Genomic DNA, 19143 nt, shown 5'->3' with positions numbered 1-19143 from the left:
CACAATGTTTTTGAGAGTCCTGACTGTTCCAATGCCCCACATTGTTCCTGTTCAATGTAGGGAGGAAATGAATGGTGGAGCGGACTTTACTGCCAGTTGACAAGAAAGCCAGCAGGGATTTGTTTCCCAAATCCTTTTATTTTTGTTTCTCTATCTCCATTTCTCCCTCTTTTCCCCGTCCTTTTGTATTCCTATCCACCCGCATCTCTCTTTCCACCACCCCCCCAACCCCCACATGGTTTGGTGCATTGCATTCACATTTGCGTCATCCTTGAGATGTGCCTGTGTCTGAGAGTTTATAAATAAAGACGAGGGAGAGCAGAAAGAGGGAAGGAGTGGAGGGAGATTGGGATCTGGTGGGAAGGGCAGGCGGGAGAATAGAAGTGTGTGCATGTGTGTGTGTGTGTGGGGGTGGGGGTGTATATTCCACTGGGGGCCTATGACAGGTATGGAGAAAAAACACCCAATTGGGTGGTTCGATGAAATGAGAGAGAGAGAGAGAGAGAGAGAGAGAGAGAGAGAGAGAGAGAGAGAGAGAGAGAGAGAGAGAGAGAGAGAGAGAGAGAGAGAGAGAGAGAGAGAGAGAGAGAGAGAGAGAGAGAGAGAGAGAGAGAGAGAGAGAGAGAGAGAGAGAGAGAGAGAGAGAGAGCATTAGCTCAGCACAGACGGAGGAGGGATGGATGGAGGATGGAGAGAGGGAAGGAGAGGTGAAAAACTGGATCAGATGGATGGACTTAATGTAGGCCAATATTTTACAGTACAAGCATCTGAATATCTCCATCCATCCTCCCTCCTCCCTTTCTCATCCCTCCTTCTCTCTCTCATCCCTTCTTGCCTGTCTCCAGCCCTCCTCCCTTTCTCCATCCCTCCTTGCCTCTCTCCATCCCTCCACTCTTTCTCCATGCTCCCTCCTCCCTCTCTCCATCCCTCCTACCTCTCTCCATCCCTCCTACCTCTCTCCATCCCTCCTCCCTCTCTACATCCCTCCTACCTCTCTCCATCCCTCCTCCCTCTCTACATCCCCCCTACCTCTCTCCATCCCTCCTCCCTCTCTCATCCCTCCTCCCTCTCTCCATCCCTCCTCCCTCTCTACATCCCTCCTCCCTCTCTACATCCCTCCAACCTCTCTCCATCCCTCCTCCCTCTCTCATCCCTCCTCCCTCTCTCCATCCCTCCTCCCTCTCTACATCCCTCCCCCTCTCCATCCCTCCACTCTCTCTCCATGCTCCCTCCCTCCCTCTCTCCATCCCTCCTCCCTCTCTCTATCTCTCCTCCCTCTCTCCATCCCTCCTACCTCTCTCCATCCCTCCTCCCTCTCTACATCCCTCCTACCTCTCTCCATCCCTCCTCCCTCTCTACATCCCCCCCACCTCTCTCCATCCCTCCTCCCTCTCTCATCCCTCCCTCCCTCTCTCCATCCCTCCTCCCTCTCTCCATCCCTCCTCCCTCTCTACATCCCTCCTCCCTCTCCACATCCCTCCAACCTCTCTACATCCCTCCTCCCTCTCTCCATCCCTCCTCCCTCTCTACATCCCTCCACCCTCATCCCTCCATCCCTCCACTCCCCTCTCTCCATGCTCCCTCCTCCCTCTCTCCATCCCTCCTCCCTCTCTCTATCCCTCCACCCTCTCTCCATCCCTCCACTCTCTCTCCATGCTCCCTCCTCCCTCTCTCCATCCCTCCCCCCTCTCTCTATCTCTCCTCCCTCTCTCCATCCCTCCTACCTCTCTCCATCCCTCCTCCCTCTCTACATCCCTCCTACCTCTCTCCATCCCTCCTACCTCTCTTCATCCCTCTTCCCTCTCTCCATCCCTCCTCCCTCTCTCTCTCTCCTCCCTCTCTCTATCCCTCCTCCCTCTCTACATCCCTCCTACCTCTCTCCATCCCTCCTACCTCTCTTCATCCCTCCTCCCTCTCTCCATCCCTCCTCCCTCTCTCCATCCCTCCTCCCTCTCTCCATCCCTCCTACCTCTCTCCATCCCTCCTCCCTCTCTCTATCTCTCCTCCCTCTCTCCATCCCTCCTACCTCTCTCCATCCCTCCTCCCTCTCTACATCCCTCCACCCTCTCTACATCCCTCCTCCCTCTCTACATCCCTCCTCCCTCTCTACATCCCTCCTCCCTCTCTACATCCCCCTACCTCTCTCCATCCCTCCTCCCTCTCTCTATCTCTCCTCCCTCTCTCCATCCCTCCTCCCTCTCTACATACCTCCTACCTCTCTCCATCCCTCCTACCTCTCTCCATCCCTCCTCCCTCTCTACATCCCTCCTACCTCTCTCCATCCCTCCTCCCTCTCTACATCCCTCCTACCTCTCTCCATCCCTCCTACCTCTCTTCATGCCACCTCTCTCCATCCCTCCTACCTCTCTTCATGCCTCCTCCCTCTCTCCATCCCTCCTCACTCTCCCTCTCTCTCCTCCCTCTCTCCATCCCTCCTACCTCTCTCCATCCCTCCTCCCTCTCTCCCTCCCCTCTCTCCATCCCTCCTCCCTCTCTCCATCCCTCCCCCTCTCTCCATCCCTCTCTCCATCCCTCCTACCTCTCTCCATCCCTCCTCCCTCTCTCCATCCCTCCTACCTCTCTCCATCCCTCCTACCTCTCTACATCCCTTTCTCCATCCCTCCTACCTCTCACCATCCATTCTCCCTCTCTCCATCCCTCCATGCCTCTCTCCATCCTTCCACTCTTTCTCCATACTCCCTCCTCCCTCTCTCCATCCCTACTCCCTCTCTCCTCCCTTTCTCCATCCCTCCTTGCCTCTCTCCATCCTCCTCCCTCTCTCTATCCATTTCTCCATCCCTCCTTGCCTCTCTCCTTCCGTCCTACCTCCCTCCTACCATCTCTCCATACCTCCTACCTCTCTCCATCCCTCCTTCCTTCTCTCATCCCTTCCTCTCCTCTCTCCATCCCCCTCCTCCCTCCTTGCATCTCTCTCCATTCTCCCTCTCTCCATCCCTCCTTGCCTCTCTCCATCCCTCCACTCTCTCTTCATCCTCCATCCTACCTTTCTCCATCATCCATCACCACTCTCTCCATCCCTCCTCCCTCTCTACATCCCTCCTACCTCTCTCCATCCCTTTCTCCATCCTCCATCCCCACTCTCTCCCTCCTCCCTCTCTCCATCCCTCTCTCTTCATCCTCCATTCTACCTTTCTCCATCCTCCATCCTCCATCCCCCTCTCTCCCTCCTCCTCTCTCCATCCCCCTCCCTCACTCCATCCTCCTTTTAGAGAGTAGGTAGATGCACACCCAAAAGGTTGAAACAGAAATGAAACTTCAGAAGAAGGAAGTTGCACTCGAAGTCCTAGTAAAAGAAGGTAGACATCCACCAAAGGAGAGCTGCTGAGGCACTGATCAACAGGGAATTCAACTTCACAACACTACAGTCGTGAACACTATCAACTCTTCATTGAATGGCTGGGAGTGTCCGATTCTTTATAACGGCACAGAGCAGCATAGACAATCAAGCCAATAATGTTGCCTTGAGACTTTGACTTTGTCCAAAATGGCACCCTATCCTCTATATACTGTAGTGCACTACTTTTGCGCACAGCCCTGGACCCTGGTCAAAAGTAGTGCACTCTATAGGGAAAAGGGTGCAGTTTCAGATGCATACTGTCTATAACAGCTGAGGGATAATGGAGCTCCTATGAAGAGTACACAGCAGAGCTGAGCAGAGGTCACATCTAAGTTAACTGGAATTCAGTTCAGTCAGTTCCAGTCAATTCAGTCAGTTGAGAAAAAGGGCTTCTCCACACCTCCTACCACACTCCACACTCCACCCTCACTCCATCCCACACTCCATCCCTCCACCACACACCATCACACACACACACTCCATCACACCACACACACTCCATCCACCACACACATCCTGTGCAGAAGGTAAACACTACTTTCACAATGCTTCGATAGAGTGTGTGTCTACACTCTCCAGTCATGTAAGTGGACACTCCGTGCCGTGGAAGGAAGTGAAATGAGATATGGTGAATCGGAAGTGGTGACGCCAATCTAGGAATGAAGACTCCTGTAGAGGACAGTGTGAATGAAAGAGAGAGAGACAAAAGGAATCCGAGAGAGAGCGAGAGAGAGAGGGAAAAGGAGCAAGACTATATGAAATTGTAAAAGCTAAATTGTTTTGGCCTTATAGCAGTGAGCTACAGAGCGGAAGTCAAAGATGCTTCTGTGTCTGACCATTTCTCCTCCCTGTAAACTGTATCGTGTTGTGTACCATCCCTGACCGTGTGTGTGTGTGTGTGTGTGTGTCCCTCCTACCTCTCTCCATGTGTCCTGTGTGTCCATCCCTGTGTGTGTGTGTGTGTGTGTGTGTGTGTGTGTGTCTCTCCATCCCCCTCCTCCCTCCTTGTCTCTGTCCACCTGTTTCTCCATCTGTCTCCATCCCCCAGGGGTGTCCCTTCTCATCCCTCCATCGACTCTCTTCATCCTCCACCTACCTTTCTCCAGATCAGAGGGATGGACACCAGCCCCGCCATCACCTCTGGTAGCCCACCACCCCTCTATCCCCTTCATCCATCCCCACTCACCCACCTCACTCTCAATGGGGTCTTTATGACAGTGGGACGGTTTGACTTCATCCATCCCCCACTCCCCACCTCACTCTCAATGGGGTCTTTATGACAGTGGGACGGTTTGACTTCATCCATCCCCCATCACCCACCTCACTCTCAATGGGGTCTTTATGACAGTCGGTTTGACTTCTCCATCCCCCCCTCACCCATCCTCTCAATGGGGTCTTTATGACAGTGGGAGGTTTGATTCATCCATCCCCCAACCCACCTCACTCTCAATGGGGTCTTTATGAAGTGGGACTGTTTGACTTCATCCATCCCCCACTCACCCACCTCCACTCAATGGGGTCTTTATGACAGTGATCAACAGGGTTTGACTTCATCCATCCCCCCACTCACCCACCTCACTCTCAATGGGGTCTTTATTGAATGGGACTGTTTGAGTGTCATCCATCCCCCTTTATAACGGCACAGACTCACCCACCTCACTCTCAATGGGGTCTTTATGACAGTGGGACTGTTTGACTTCATCTGGAGAGAGCAACGTTGTAGCAACAGTTCAATCAACCGATTGATTAACTGATAAGGTGGCAGGTTAATTCCAGCTGGTTAGGATCCGAGATGTTGGGCCCTGTGGACCCTGGACAAAAGTACAGACAGACAGATAGGGAAAAGGGTGCCGTTTCAGATGCATACAAGAAGGTCTATAACAGCTGAGGGATAATGGAGCTCTATTTCTAAGATGTCACAAACATCAATTAGCAGAGGTCACATAAAAATTCAGTCAGTTGAGAAAAAAACACACTCACACAAACACGCTCACAAATACCCACACACAATCACGCATGCATCCATGAAAGCAAATGCACACACACACACACACACACACACACACACACACACACACACACACACACACACACACACACACACACACACACACACACACACACACACACACACACACATCCTGTGCAGAAGGTAAACACTACTTTCACAATGCTTCGATAGAGTGTGTGTCTACACTCTCCAGTCATGTAAGTGGACACATGTCACGTGCCGTGGAAGGAAGTGAAATGAGATATGGTGAATCGGAAGTGGTGACGCCAAGGCTAGGAATGAAGACTCCTGTAGAGGACAGTGTGAATGAAAGAGAGAGAGACAAAAGGAATGAAGAGCGAGAGAGCGAGAGAGAGAGGGAAAAGGAGCAAGACTATATGAAATTGTAAAAAGCTAAATTGTTTTGGCCTTATAGCAGTGAGCTACAGAGCGGAAGTCAAAGATGCTTCTGTGTCTGACCGGGAGTGTGTGTGTTTCTCCACGTCTGTAAACTGTATGAACGTGTGTGTGTACTGTACCTGACCGTGTGTGTGTGTGTGTGTGTGTGTGTGTGTGTGTGTGTGTGTGTGTGTGTGTGTGTGTGTGTGTGTGTGTGTACGTGTGTGTGTGTGTGTGTGTTTGTCCATCTGTCTGTGTGTCCACCTGTTTCTCCATCTGCCCCAGGGGTGTGTTGGCTCAGCGGCGAACATCGACTCGTTCGACCCTCACCACACACCTCAGATCAGAGGGATGGACACCAGCCCCGCCATCACCTCTGGTAGCCCACCACCCCTTGCCCCCTTCATCCATCCCCCACTCACCCACCTCATCTCAATGGGGTCTTTATGACCCCACATCCCCCACCCACACCTCACTCTCAATGGGGTCTTTATGACAGTGGGACGGTTTGACTTCATCCATCCCCCACTCACCCACCTCACTCTCAATGGGGTCTTTATGACAGTGGGACGGTTTGACTTCATCCATCCCCCACTCACCCACCTCACTCTCAATGGGGTCTTTATGACAGTGGGACGGTTTGACTTCATCCATCCCCCACTCACCCACCTCACTCTCAATGGGGTCTTTATGACAGTGGGACTGTTTGACTTCATCCATCCCCCACTCACCCACCTCACTCTCAATGGGGTCTTTATGACAGTGGGACTGTTTGACTTCATCCATCCCCCACTCACCCACCTCACTCTCAATGGGGTCTTTATGACAGTGGGACTGTTTGACTTCATCCATCCCCCCACTCACCCACCTCACTCTCAATGGGGTCTTTATGACAGTGGGACTGTTTGACTTCATCCATCCCCCACTCACCCACCTCACTCTCAATGGGGTCTTTATGAAAGTGGGACTGTTTGACTTCATCCATCCCCCCACTCACCCACCTCACTCTCAATGGGGTCTTTATGACAGTGGGACTGTTTGACTTCATCTGGAGAGAGCAACGTTGTAGCAACAGTTCAATCAACCGATTGATTAACTGATAAGGTGGCAGGTTAATTCCAGCTGGTTAGGATCCGAGATGTTGGGTTTTGCTGTGCAGCAAGACATGAGGGACGGATACTGTACAGACAGACAGATAGAGAGAGAGAGAGAGAGAGAGAGAGAGAGACGCACGCACGCACACGCACACAAGGCAAACTATGTACAGCTGCTGGTGGTGGGGGTGGCAGGGGGAAGCCTCTATTTCTATTTGTCTATGTCACAAACATCAATTATTCACAGATATTGGAATGGCCACATAAAAAAACACACACATACACACTCACACAAACACGCTCACAAATACCCCCACACAAAAATCAAGCATGCATCCATGAAAGCAAATGCACACACACACACACACACACACACACACACACACACACACACACACACACACACACACACACACACACACACACACACACACACACACACACACACACACACACACACACACACACACACAGAGCGGGTGGTGTGTGTAGGAGTGGTAAGGGAAAGCCTGTGTGTGTGTGTGTGTGTGTGTGTGTGTGTGTGTGTGTGTGTGTGTGTGTGTGTGTGTGTGTGTGTGTGTGTGTGTGTGTGTGTGTGTGTGTGTGTGTGTGTGTGTGTGTGTGTGTGTGTGTGTGTGGTTTATTCATGCATCATGGCAGTGGGCAGTAGAGTACTGAGCTCCAGATCTTCAGGAGGAGGAGGTGTAAAACAACAACATGGATTCCCTCCATCACTCATCTGACTAACTGACTGTTCCTTTATCTGATTAGGTGGCTGTTCCTTCATCTGATTAGGTGGCTGTTCCTTCATCTGATTAGGTGGCTGTTCCTTCATCTGATTAACTGACTGTTCCTTCATCTGATTAGGTGGCTGTTCCTTTATCTGATTAGGTGGCTGTTCCTTCATCTGATTAGGTGGCTGTTCCTTCATCTGATTAGGTGGCTGTTCCTTCATCTGATTAACTGGCTGTTCCTTCATCTGATTAGGTGGCTGTTCCTTCATCTGATTAGGTGGCTGTTCCTTCATCTGATTAGGTGGCTGTTCCTTCATCTGATTAGGTGGCTGTTCCTTCATCTGATTAGGTGGCTGTTCCTTCATCTGATTAGGTGGCTGTTCCTTCATCTGATTAGGTCTGTTCCTTCATCTGATTAACTGGCTGTTCCTTCATCTGATTAGGTGGCTGTTCCTTCATCTGATTAGGTGGCTGTTCCTTCATCTGATTAGGTGGCTGTTCCTTCATCTGATTAACTGGCTGTTCCTTCATCTGATTAGGTGGCTGTTCCTTCATCTGATTAGGTGGCTGTTCCTTCATCTGATTAGGTGGCTGTTCCTTCATCTGATTAGGTGGCTGTTCCTTCATCTGATTAGGTGGCAGTTCCTTCATCTGATTAGGTGGCTGTTCCTTCATCTGATTAGGTGGCTGTTCCTTTATCTCTTTATATGTGACTGACTGGGGTTAGAATCTGGGTCTTCTAATTGCCACAAGACTGTGTTCGCCTGCTGAGCTAAAACCTAGGGAACTAACACACTCAGCTGATAGTGTGGGAGAGGCAGGGGAATCCTGGTCTCCTGCATGTCACAAGACTGAGTTAGCCCGCTGAGCTAAAGCCTGTCTGTCTACGTTAGTCCGTCTGTCTCTTTACATATCTGTCTGTATGTAGCCGACTGGGTCTCCTGTCCACCACAAGACTGTGTTAGTCCGCTGAACTAAAGCCTAGAGAGCTAAAGCAAGTCATTCTTCAGGGGTTGTCGTTGGGTTGGCTTGAAAGTATACAGCACCAAATGAGCCAAACACTGTGACAGACCAGTTACACCAAAACGCTCTGAGTTTGACCAATTAGCCTGTTGGATCCATATAATGATACTCCCAGTTCTATCTTAGAACCCCCACCTTCACATTCCAAAATCCTTCTGTATCTCAACCTGAATGTGTCCCACTCATAATTTCTAAGACTACTCATTCATTCCTGTCTCATGTCACATGGCACCAACTACTTTGGAACATATGAGAGTGTTGTGGGTTTTATTTACTAAGTCTCCACTCCTTATAGGCTAAGTAGAATTATTCATTCAGAAATGTCTGTGGGACAACCTCCCTTTGGCAGTAGGTAAATGTCCCCCCTCCGTCTGTTTAATCAGATTTGGTTTTAATCCCACTGATCTCCTTTCCTCTCTCTTCCTTCTATTCTCTCGCTCTCCATTCATCTCTCTACCCCCCCTCTCTGAGGCGGAAACAGACCATAGAGGCTTCTGATCGCGAGCCAGGCAGCGAACCTAGTGCTGCTTTCTCTACCCGTCCTCCGCTCCTCCACAAAGCGCAGTCATTACCGGGCATCGTGCCTACGTACCTCCCTCCCTTCCTCTCACTCACTCAATCACTCACTCCATCCCTCCCTCCCGCGTGACTCTGTCTGAATCTACTCCTTTCTCTATCTTGGAGCGCTGTCCTCTAGGCTATCTGCGGTTGCGCGCGCGGTCTCTCCAAGAATCCTCTCATCACCCGCACGCACAGTGCACGGCCCCTCCTCTTTCCGTTTTTTCTCTTCTCTCAATTACCCCCCTCCTTCGATCTTGGCCCGTGACGTAGGGGATTCCGTGGTGCCCACAACCGTAGGCGCTAACGGGATTCTCGAGTATAAATGGGACACCGGGAGCCAACATTCGGTACTCTCTCAGTCGCTCCGACTCGGGAACCAATCGTCCAGAGTACCAGTCAGCGGAGATAGCAGGCAGTATTTCACCCTCTCAGGCTAACTCGCTTTCGGCTTTGGTTTGAAATGGACACCCCTACAACCGCTCGGAGCAGACAATGCTCATTCATGCGCACCTGCAAAAGTAAGTTTCTACGGATTTTCTTACCACAATCTATTGGTTTATACTGTTGTGCATGAGTTACTATGACTTTTAGAAAGTATCTTACTTGATAGTTTTGAGAATCCTTCCTCCAGTTGACTTATTTCTACCACTTTTCTAACGGTTTCCCGTTATATTCTGTTTGTCTTCTGATGTAATAGTGTACGAGGTGTTGTGCGTTAGTTAGGCTGCTACGACTTTGAGAAAGTATCTGATTTGATAGTTTGGTAATCATTCACCCAGTTAGCAATGGAATGCATGATTCACAGATAATATTTAAACAAAATGCGTGCTTTGCAGCCATGTTAGATGCAGCCATCAACATGGATTGTAATTCCAATACGTTTGTAAAAAAGATTTAGTACGGGACGTTTTAAACTTGCAATTTTGCTATGATTGTACTTTGATTTTACATTATGATGTAGGCCTACTTTTTAACTATTCAATAGACAGATATCGCCTGTGTAAGATATGGAACTTAACTTAGACTTTTAATATGTTTGTAATAGTTTTAGATGCGATTTACTTGGGTTTACTTTGAGATACTTCTGTGCGTAATGCCTTACGCAAGCAAAGAGAGACAGGCAGTTTTACGCACAGACTTGGTTACTCAATCACGCCTTCTAAAGTGATCATACGTCATCTCTGTCATCATATGGGCTCATGATGCTGTAATCTTTACTGATTATGAATTAACTGAGCTTCATATTGTCTAAATTGAGCGTGAATTATTTAATCAGTATTAAAATGACAATCTCATTCCATCAATATGATGATATTTTGTGAATGTAGACAAAGGCTTTGCATAAAGTATTTAGCATCAACTGAAGGTAGCAATGTGGTTTAGTGCAGCAGTTGAGTGTCTGCGTCAGCGGTTTCAGCACCGTTGTTACTGGACAGCTCCAGCTATTTTTTCCTCATATCACCGTATTCAAACGTGACAATTTAAACTGATGTTGGGGAGAAAAAACTATTGCTGCATCCATAACTATTTTGGTACATAAGCAACACTTTGATTGTGATCTGAGATTTGACTGATCAGCTGTATAGGGATTCAAGCCACATTTCCAGCAGCAGTTTGCCATCCGGGCCACCACCAAACAGTTTCAGAACCACAGCTATCGGACAGCTCCCGCTAGCTTCGCCTTCCCGACCCCACATCTAGACTCACTTCTCCCCGCTTCCCTCTCTCTCCCAGGCGGACTCTCCCTGTGGCTGGTGGTGTGGCTGGTCCTCGGCAAGCCCGGTTCGTCGGGGGCGTGCCCGCATCTATGCGTGTGCTACCCGACTCCCATGACCGTGAGCTGCCAGGCGCAGAACTTCACCTCCGTGCCGGTCGGCGTGCCCTACGACTCGCAGCGTGTGTTCCTACAGAACAACCGAATTACGGAGCTCAGAGTCGGCTCTTTCGGCTTCGGGACTCAGGTAAGAGACTATAGATTGTTTAAAGGAGACATGGCGGGTGTTTGAGTGTGTGACTATTTTGCCCTCTCTCTCTCTTTCTAACTCTCTGCCTCTATCTTTGCTCCTAAACCTTGTTTTTCTTTTTGAGGTTGAGTCCAGAGTCTTACCTACAATATGACCATAGAATAATACCTGACCCTAGAATACATATTGATATTCACACTCTCCCTCCTCCTCCTCTCCCTCCTCCCCTCTCCCCTATAGGTTCTGTGGCTGTTCTCCAACAACATCACATGGATTGAGGCTGGCTCCTTCAGTGAACTGAGGGATCTAGAGGAGCTGGACCTGGGGGACAACTCTCACCTGCGCAGGCTGGAAGGAGGCGCCTTCAGGGGCCTGGAGAAACTCCAGAGTCTCCACATGCACCGCTGCAAGCTCACCGCCCTGCCCCACGACCTGTTCCACAAGCTGTACAGCCTGCAGTTCCTCTACCTGCAGGTAGGGGCAGTACACATATATTCATGCACACACGGGCACATATGAAAACACACACAACACGCATACACACACACTACAGGGAATTCTCATAGCTGTGAAAATTACATCATTTTATATAATCACAATTACATCATGTTCTATCATGATTCAAATCATGCTGCATCAGTGATAGTTATGAGATGCCCTTGTGGTGGAAGGTGTAAATGTTTCTCACCTCACCACTACTGAGATGTAGCCCATCATCACCTGATCCAACCTGACCACTTCTTCTTCCTGTTTCCTGTTTCGTCCTTGTAGGAGAACCAGCTCCACTTCCTCCAGGATGACCTCTTCTCTGACCTCATCAACCTGAGCCAGCTCTTCTTGCATGGAAACCGTATCCGTACTCTGTCGGAGAACGTGTTCCGTGGCCTGGTCAACCTGGACCGCCTTCTTCTCCACGACAATCGTGTGCGCCAGGTTAACCGCCGGGCGTTCCGCGACCTCGGACGCCTGACCATGCTCTTCCTGTTCAACAACTCATTGGCTGAGCTCCCCGGCCAGGCTCTCCGTGACACCCAGGGCATCGAGTTCCTCCGTCTCAATGGGAACCCCTGGTCCTGTGGCTGCGAGGCCCTCCCCCTGTGGGAGTGGTTCCGTGGAGCCCGCGTCTCATCGTCCGAGCTGTTGTGTTCCTCCCCGTCCCCCCGCCGCGGGATGGACCTCCGCTTCCTCCGTGAGATGGACTTCGCCCTCTGCCCTCTCCCCGACCCTGGCACCCTGGCCGGCTCCACCACGAGGACCTTCAGCACCAAGACAAGATGGTGGTTCTCCAAGCACAAGCCCCAGTCCCAGACCAAGGCAGTGTTCGAGAAGAGCTCCGAGACCATCAAGGCCTTCCCGTTCCCCCAAGGAAAGAACAAGCCACCCATCGTGTCCTCCACCAACGTCAAGTACGAGCTCGGTGAGGAAGAGGCAGCACTACCCAAACTCGACGCTGAGGAGTACTGGGCGAACTATGAGAACGAGGACGCCGGCACCACGCTGCGATGCTTCGAGCTCGAGTGTCCGCCTGACTTCGATGGCCTCCTCCCAACTCCTCCTCCACCCCCACATCATCCCCCTCTCTCTCACTCCTCCTCGCCCTCTCGCTACTCGCCGTCTCCATCAATCTACACCTCATATTTGGCTGAATCAGACTGAGTACCCACTTCCCGTTCCTGTCTTCGCCCCGGCCCCTCTCAGGGCATGGGGAACCCCTTGTTAAAGACTCTGTACCTCCCTAGTTAACCCTCTGATGTCCTACTGGATAACCTCTGTCAGTAGTACAGGACAGCAGGGGATACAAAGGGGGGGTTAGATTGTTACTTCTAACTTAATGCAGGGTTAAACAACAATGGCTGACAGTACATAGTACAATATAGTACAGTACAGTAGTCAACCAAGGCTGTTACTACAACAGGTGCATCTCACCTGTCTGGTGTGTTGGTTGCCGTGACGACGCCTGCAATCAGGGGTCAGTGGTCACCTGTAACGCTCTACAGCTAACACCAGTGCTACTTACTGTTGCGAATGCTATAACTGTTGTCACTTGGAGGAATATTACAACTACAAGTGCAACGACTATTATATGCATGTTACGACTACTACTATTCCGAATACGTCTGCTACTACAAGTGCTATGATTACAGTTACGACAGTATCTACATTTCTATTGTTGTACAAACTCTGACAACTGTACTGTAAATAGGTGGGTGTACTTGATGGTGCAGTGCAGTTGGGATATCCTTCTTATATGTTGTCTACCATGATGCCTCCTTTATAATGGAATGTTTACAGAGAAATCGCTAAGGGGAGAGAGAAAAGAAGGGATGAAGGAATGAAAGAGAGGCAGTCACCAGAGTACGAGAAGGTGAGAGAGGATATGTAGAGAGATATGTAAAGGTAGAGAGAGAGAAAGTCAGAGAGAGTGATGAGTTAAAAAGATACCAAAGAAAGAAGCTCGAGGACAGAGAGGGTGGAAGAAGGGTGGAAGAGAAGAGAAGAAAGAGCAACAGGAAAGGACAGAGAGGGTGGAAGAAGGGTGGAAGAGAAGAGAAGAAAGCGCAACAGGAAAGGACAGAGAGGGTGGAAGAGAAGAGAAGAAAGCGCAACAGGAAAGGACAGAGAGGGTGGAAGAAGGGTGGAAGAGAAGAGAAGAAAGAGCAACAGGAAAGGACAGAGAGGGTGGAAGAAGGGTGGAAGAGAAGAGAAGAAAGCGCAACAGGAAAGGACAGAGAGGGTGGAAGAAGGGTGGAAGAGAAGAGAAGAAAGCGCAACAGGAAAGGACAGAGAGGGAGGGAGAGAGGGTTGTCGAGATTCTCAATAATAAAGAGAACGGAAGAGAGGGAGCAAGGACAGCACAGGCAATATAAATAAAGCAAAGGAATGTGAGACACGGTGAAATGAAGAAAGAACGAAAGAAAGAGAGAGAGAGAAAATGACAGTACTGTCCTTTGACCATGAGATACTTAATAGGAGAGACAAGCAATCACTTCAGGTATTCAAGTTCAGTCTTTGTATAACTTCATGTCCTGTAAATATGACATCATCACAATAGAAGCCACAGGGGAAGGATGCTTCCTGTCTGGCAGTGTCAGTCGCTGTTCTGATTGGCTATCGCTGTTTGTTTGTGATGTCATTGACGGAATGCGTGACATGACCCGTTTGAGAGATAAAAAGACCTATTGAGATTCTGAATAACATTTGTGAGACTTTTCTTTGGGTGCAGCAGCTGTTGTGTTTCAAACTGATTTTACTTGATCAATAATTGATCTCTTTAAGTAATTTGTTTTCTCTCTTGGAATGCTCACTCACTTCTTTGGAAGGTGAAAGTAGTGCACTAATTTTGACACTGCACTACATAGGGAACAGGACGCCATTTCAGACGGAGCCCATGACTGCTTGTTAGTCCTATAGCCAAAAACTTGATGATGAGTAAACAAACAAATTAAGTGTTTTCAACTCAGCCCCCCAGTTCCGACTACCATACCCACCCCAATATCTCTAGTCTAATACTCCCTCTCCCCACATCAACTAGGCAGAATCAACTTAGTTCAACTCAGAAGAATCAACTTAGTTCAACTCAGAAGAACCAACCAGTAACTGAACTGCATAGAACTCAAGAAGAGATCTAGAACTGGAACTGAAAGAGACATAGAATGGCACACGTGATGACTGGACTGGACTGGACACTCCAAACCAATAAGATCGACTAGTGATTGACCAGCCATATTATTCCAATAGGACTGTTCTGGACTACTGAGCTCAGAGATCCTGGCACAGAATGAATGGGTGGAAAAGCCTGGCAGTGTCCCAGCAGGGAGAGACAAGGAGAGTTACATTGTGGCTTTACTGAGATTGATTGACAGAACAACAGAGGGACCAAATTGTCACTCACAGACTTTGCTGACTCACAGAGAGACATAATTCCTTGACTTGCTGACAGAGACAGACTGACTGACCTATTCATGCCTTGGCGACCAGTGATCGACGGAAGACAGTTTAAAAGAGAGACTGGAATCTGATTGGTGGGCAGCTGAAGCAACGTCAGAGAAAGGAGGAGGACCTCTGAGGAGGTGACCAAAAACAGACTTCCTCTCCTCTTCCTTTCTTCCTACTCGTTTTGTCTGAGTTTCTACAAGGCTTTGTAGGAGGGTGGGTAGGCGTGCTGACGAATCATCCCCTCTCTCTCTGTCTCTCTCTCTTCCTTTCTTTATCCTACCGGTCACCTGTTTCTGTGAAGCACTCACCCCTGCGTGCTCCATCCCTCTGAAGAGAGAGAGACATTAAAGGAGGGAGCGGAAGGAAGAAGGAGAGAGAGAGGGGAGGAAGGAGGGAGGGAAGGAAGAAGGAGAGAGAGAGGGGAGGAAGGAGGGAGGGAAGGAAGAAGGAGAGAGAGAGGGGAGGAAGGAGGGAGGGAAGAGAGGGGAGGAAGGAGGGAGGGAAGGAAGAAGGAGAGAGAGAGAGGAGGAAGGAGGGAGGGAAGGAAGAAGGAGAGAGAGAGAGGAGGAAGGAGGGAGGGAAGGAAGAAGGAGAGAGAGAGAGAGAGGAGGAAGGAGGGAGGGAAGGAAGAAGGAGAGAAGAGAGAGGAGGAAGGGAGGGAGGGAAGAGAGAGAGGAGGAAGGAGGGAGGGAAGGAAGAAGGAGAGAGAGAAGGAGGGAGGAGGAAGGAGGGAGGAAGGAAGAGGAGGGGAGAAGAGGAGAGAGAGGGGAGGAAGGAGGGAGGGAAGGAAGAAGGAGAGAGAGGGAGGGAAGGAAGGAAGGAGGGAGAGAGGGGAGGAAGGAGGGAGGGAAGGAAGAAGGAGAGAGAGAGGGGAGGAAGGAGGGAGGGAAGGAAGAAGGAGAGAGAGAGAGGGGAGGAAGGAGGGAGGGGGAAGAGAGGGGAGGAAGGAGGGAGGGAAGGAAGAGGAGGAGAGAGAGAGGGGAGGAAGGAGGGAGGGAAGGAAGAAGGAGAGAGAGAGGGGGGAAGGAGGGAGGGAAGGGAAGGAGGGAGGAAGGAAGAAGGAAGAGAGGGAGGAAGGAGGGAGGGAGAAGAAGGAGGAAGGAGGAAGGAGGGAGGGAAGGAAGAAGGAGAGAGAGGGGAGGGGAGAGGGAAGGAGGGAGGGAAGGAGGGAAGGAAGAAGGAGAGAGAGGGGAGGAAGGAGGGAGGGAAGAAGAAGGGAGAGAGAGGGGAGGAGGGGAGGGAAGGAAGAAGGAGAGAGAGAGGGGAGGAAGGAGGGAGGGAAGGAAGAAGGAGAGAGAGAGGGGAGGAAGGAGGGAGGGAAGGAAGAAGGAGAGAGAGAGGGGAGGAAGGAGGGAGGGAAGGAAGAAGGAGAGAGAGAGAGGGAGGAAGGAGGGAGGAGGAAGGGGAGAGAGGGGAGGAAGGAGGGAGGGAAGGAAGAAGGAAGAGAGAGAGGGGAGGAAGGAGGGAGGGAAGGAAGAAGAGAGAGAGAGAGGGGAGGAAGAAGGGAGGGAGGGAGGAGGAGAGAAGAAGGGGAAGGAGAGGAGAGAGAGGGGGAAGGAAGGGAGGAAGGAGAGAGGAAGGAAGAAGGGAGAGAAGAGAGGGGAGGAAGGAGGGAGGGAGGGGAGAGAGAGAGAGGGAGGAAGGGAGGGAGGGAAGGAAGAAGGAGAGAGAGAGGGGAGGAAGGAGGGAGGGAAGGAAGAAGGAGAGAAGAGAGGGGAGGAAGGAGGGAGGGAAGGAAGAAGGAGAGAGAGAGGGGAGGAAGGAGGGAGGGAAGGAAGAAGGAAGAAGGGGAGGAAGGAGGGAGGGAAGGAAGGAGGAAGGAGAGGAGGGAGGGAGGGAAGGAAGGAGAGAGAGAGGGGAGGAAGGAGGGAGGGAAGGAAGAAGGAGAGAGAGGGGAGGAGAGGGGAGGAAGGAGGGAGGGAAGGAAGGGAAGGAAGAGAGAGAGAGGGGAGGAAGGAGGGAGGGAAGAGAGGGGAGGAAGGAGGGAGGGAAGAGAGACCGTTCCTTTTACATAGATGTTTTCTGTAGAGGTGAAGAGGGCAAGGACAGGCTGAGATAGGATATGAGTAGGAGGAGAACAGAGACACACACACACACACACACACACACACACACACACACACACACACACACACACACACACACACACACACACACACACACACACACACACACACACACACACACACACACACACACACACACACACACACACACACACACCTTATGTTATGACTAGACTAAGTGGTGACAGACAGACAGACAGACAGACAGATGACAGACAGACAGACAGACAGACAGACAGACAGACAGACAGACAGACAGACAGACAGACAGACAGACAGACAGACAGACAGACAGACAGACAGACAGACAGACAGACAGACAGACAGACAGACAGACAGACAGAGTCTCTTGCAGCTCCATGTAATGTCCTCCCAATCTATTTCTGTTACAGTAGTTACATAGATTGTGCTTTCTAAAATTGCCTCGCTTTTAAAGAAAAGCATTACCTATGTTATTCAGTTGGAGATTTTGGGTTGAATCCCAAATGGCACCCTGTCCCCTATGCATGGCCCTCGTACAAATGTAGACTACTAACTAGGGAGTAAGGTGCCCTATGGGACACAGCCTTTCAATACATGTGAGTCAACCATAGAAACAGGATTCTATGGACTCAACAATACGCTGTTCACTAATAAGAGAGTCCAGGGATTGGTTTGTGTTCTGTTCTGCTGTGGTAACACTGTGTCCGTCCATATATGTCAGCCATTAGGGTGAGGTCAAACTGGGCCTCTGTGCTCTTCTGTGGCCATGACAGTCAGGTCACTTTCAGACGACCAAAGCCCCAGTCATACCATTTTACCCAATGATTGGACTGTAAATGAAACCTGCCTGCTTGACCTAGTGAGAGAGTGTGAGAGAGAGTGTATGTATGTGTGAGAAAACAATATTTTGGTATCTACTTGACTGTGTGAGGAGATTGAGTTGTCTTCTGCTGTCCACTTTCTTACTGTGGAAGGAAAGAGGCAACAGTATATAAATAAATAAATACTGAACTTTGTTTTGAAAAAATGATTTGTGTGGGAGTATCATTTGAAGGATTTGGATATCAGCCTTGGAAAGTCCAGAGAGACACACACACACACACACACACACACACACACACACACACACACACACACACACACACACACACACACACACACACACACACACACACACACACACACACACACACACACACACACACACACACACACACACACACACACACACATGAACACACATGAATACATACACACACACACACAAATACTTTCTTCGACTTCCATGCAAATGTCCATTTGTAGATGATAACAGTTACCATGTAACACCATCAATATTACAATAGTCTCTTACATTTACATTTACATTTAAGTCATTTAGCAGACGCTCTTATCCAGAGCGACTTACAAATTGGTGCATTCACCTTATGACATCCAGTGGGACAGTCACTTAACAATAGTGCATCTAAAACTTAGGGGGGGTGGGGTGAGAGGGATTACTTATCCTATCCTAGGTATTCCTTAAAGAGGTGGGGTTTCAGGTGTCTCCGGAAGGTGGTGATTGACTCCGCTGTCAAACATCAATATTACAATAGTCTCTTAATGTACAGTACATCAATATTACAATAGTATCTAAATGTACAGTACATCAATATTACAATAGTCTCTAAATGTACAGTACATCAATATTACAATAGTCTCTTAATGTACAGTACATCAATATTACAATAGTATCTTAATGTACAGTACATCAATATTACAATAGTCTCTTAATGTACAGCACATCAATATTACAATAGTATCTTAATGTACAGTACATCAATATTACAATAGTCTCTTAATGTACAGTACATCAATATTACAATAGTCTCTTAATGTACAGTACATCAATATTACAATAGTCTCTTAATGTACAGTACATCAATATTACAATAGTCTCTTAATGTACAGTACATCAATATTACAATAGTATCTTAATGTTCAGTTCATCAATATTACAATAGTCTCTTAATGTACAGTACATCAATATTACAATA

At 49.4% G+C, this 19143-nt stretch overlaps 1 protein-coding gene across 1 annotated transcript; it reads left to right on the top strand.

Annotated features, from left to right (window-relative positions):
- The first annotated feature begins 9487 nt into the window (after nucleotides 1–9487).
- LOC124020759 (reticulon-4 receptor-like 2) lies at nucleotides 9488–13687 on the top strand. Its single transcript, XM_046336020.1, is given in 5 exon segments — nucleotides 9488–9677; nucleotides 10894–11120; nucleotides 11364–11597; nucleotides 11895–12665; nucleotides 12668–13687. Coding segments are annotated over 5 exon segments (1392 nt in total). The 5' UTR covers nucleotides 9488–9619; the 3' UTR covers nucleotides 12770–13687.
- Nucleotides 13688–19143: the final 5456 nt, after the last annotated feature.

Source organism: Oncorhynchus gorbuscha, unplaced genomic scaffold, assembly GCF_021184085.1.
Source record: "Oncorhynchus gorbuscha isolate QuinsamMale2020 ecotype Even-year unplaced genomic scaffold, OgorEven_v1.0 Un_scaffold_902, whole genome shotgun sequence".
NCBI classification, from domain to species: domain Eukaryota; kingdom Metazoa; phylum Chordata; class Actinopteri; order Salmoniformes; family Salmonidae; genus Oncorhynchus; species Oncorhynchus gorbuscha.
Note: the sequence above shows the minus strand (reverse complement) of the source record. Positions and strands in the feature narration are given on the sequence as shown.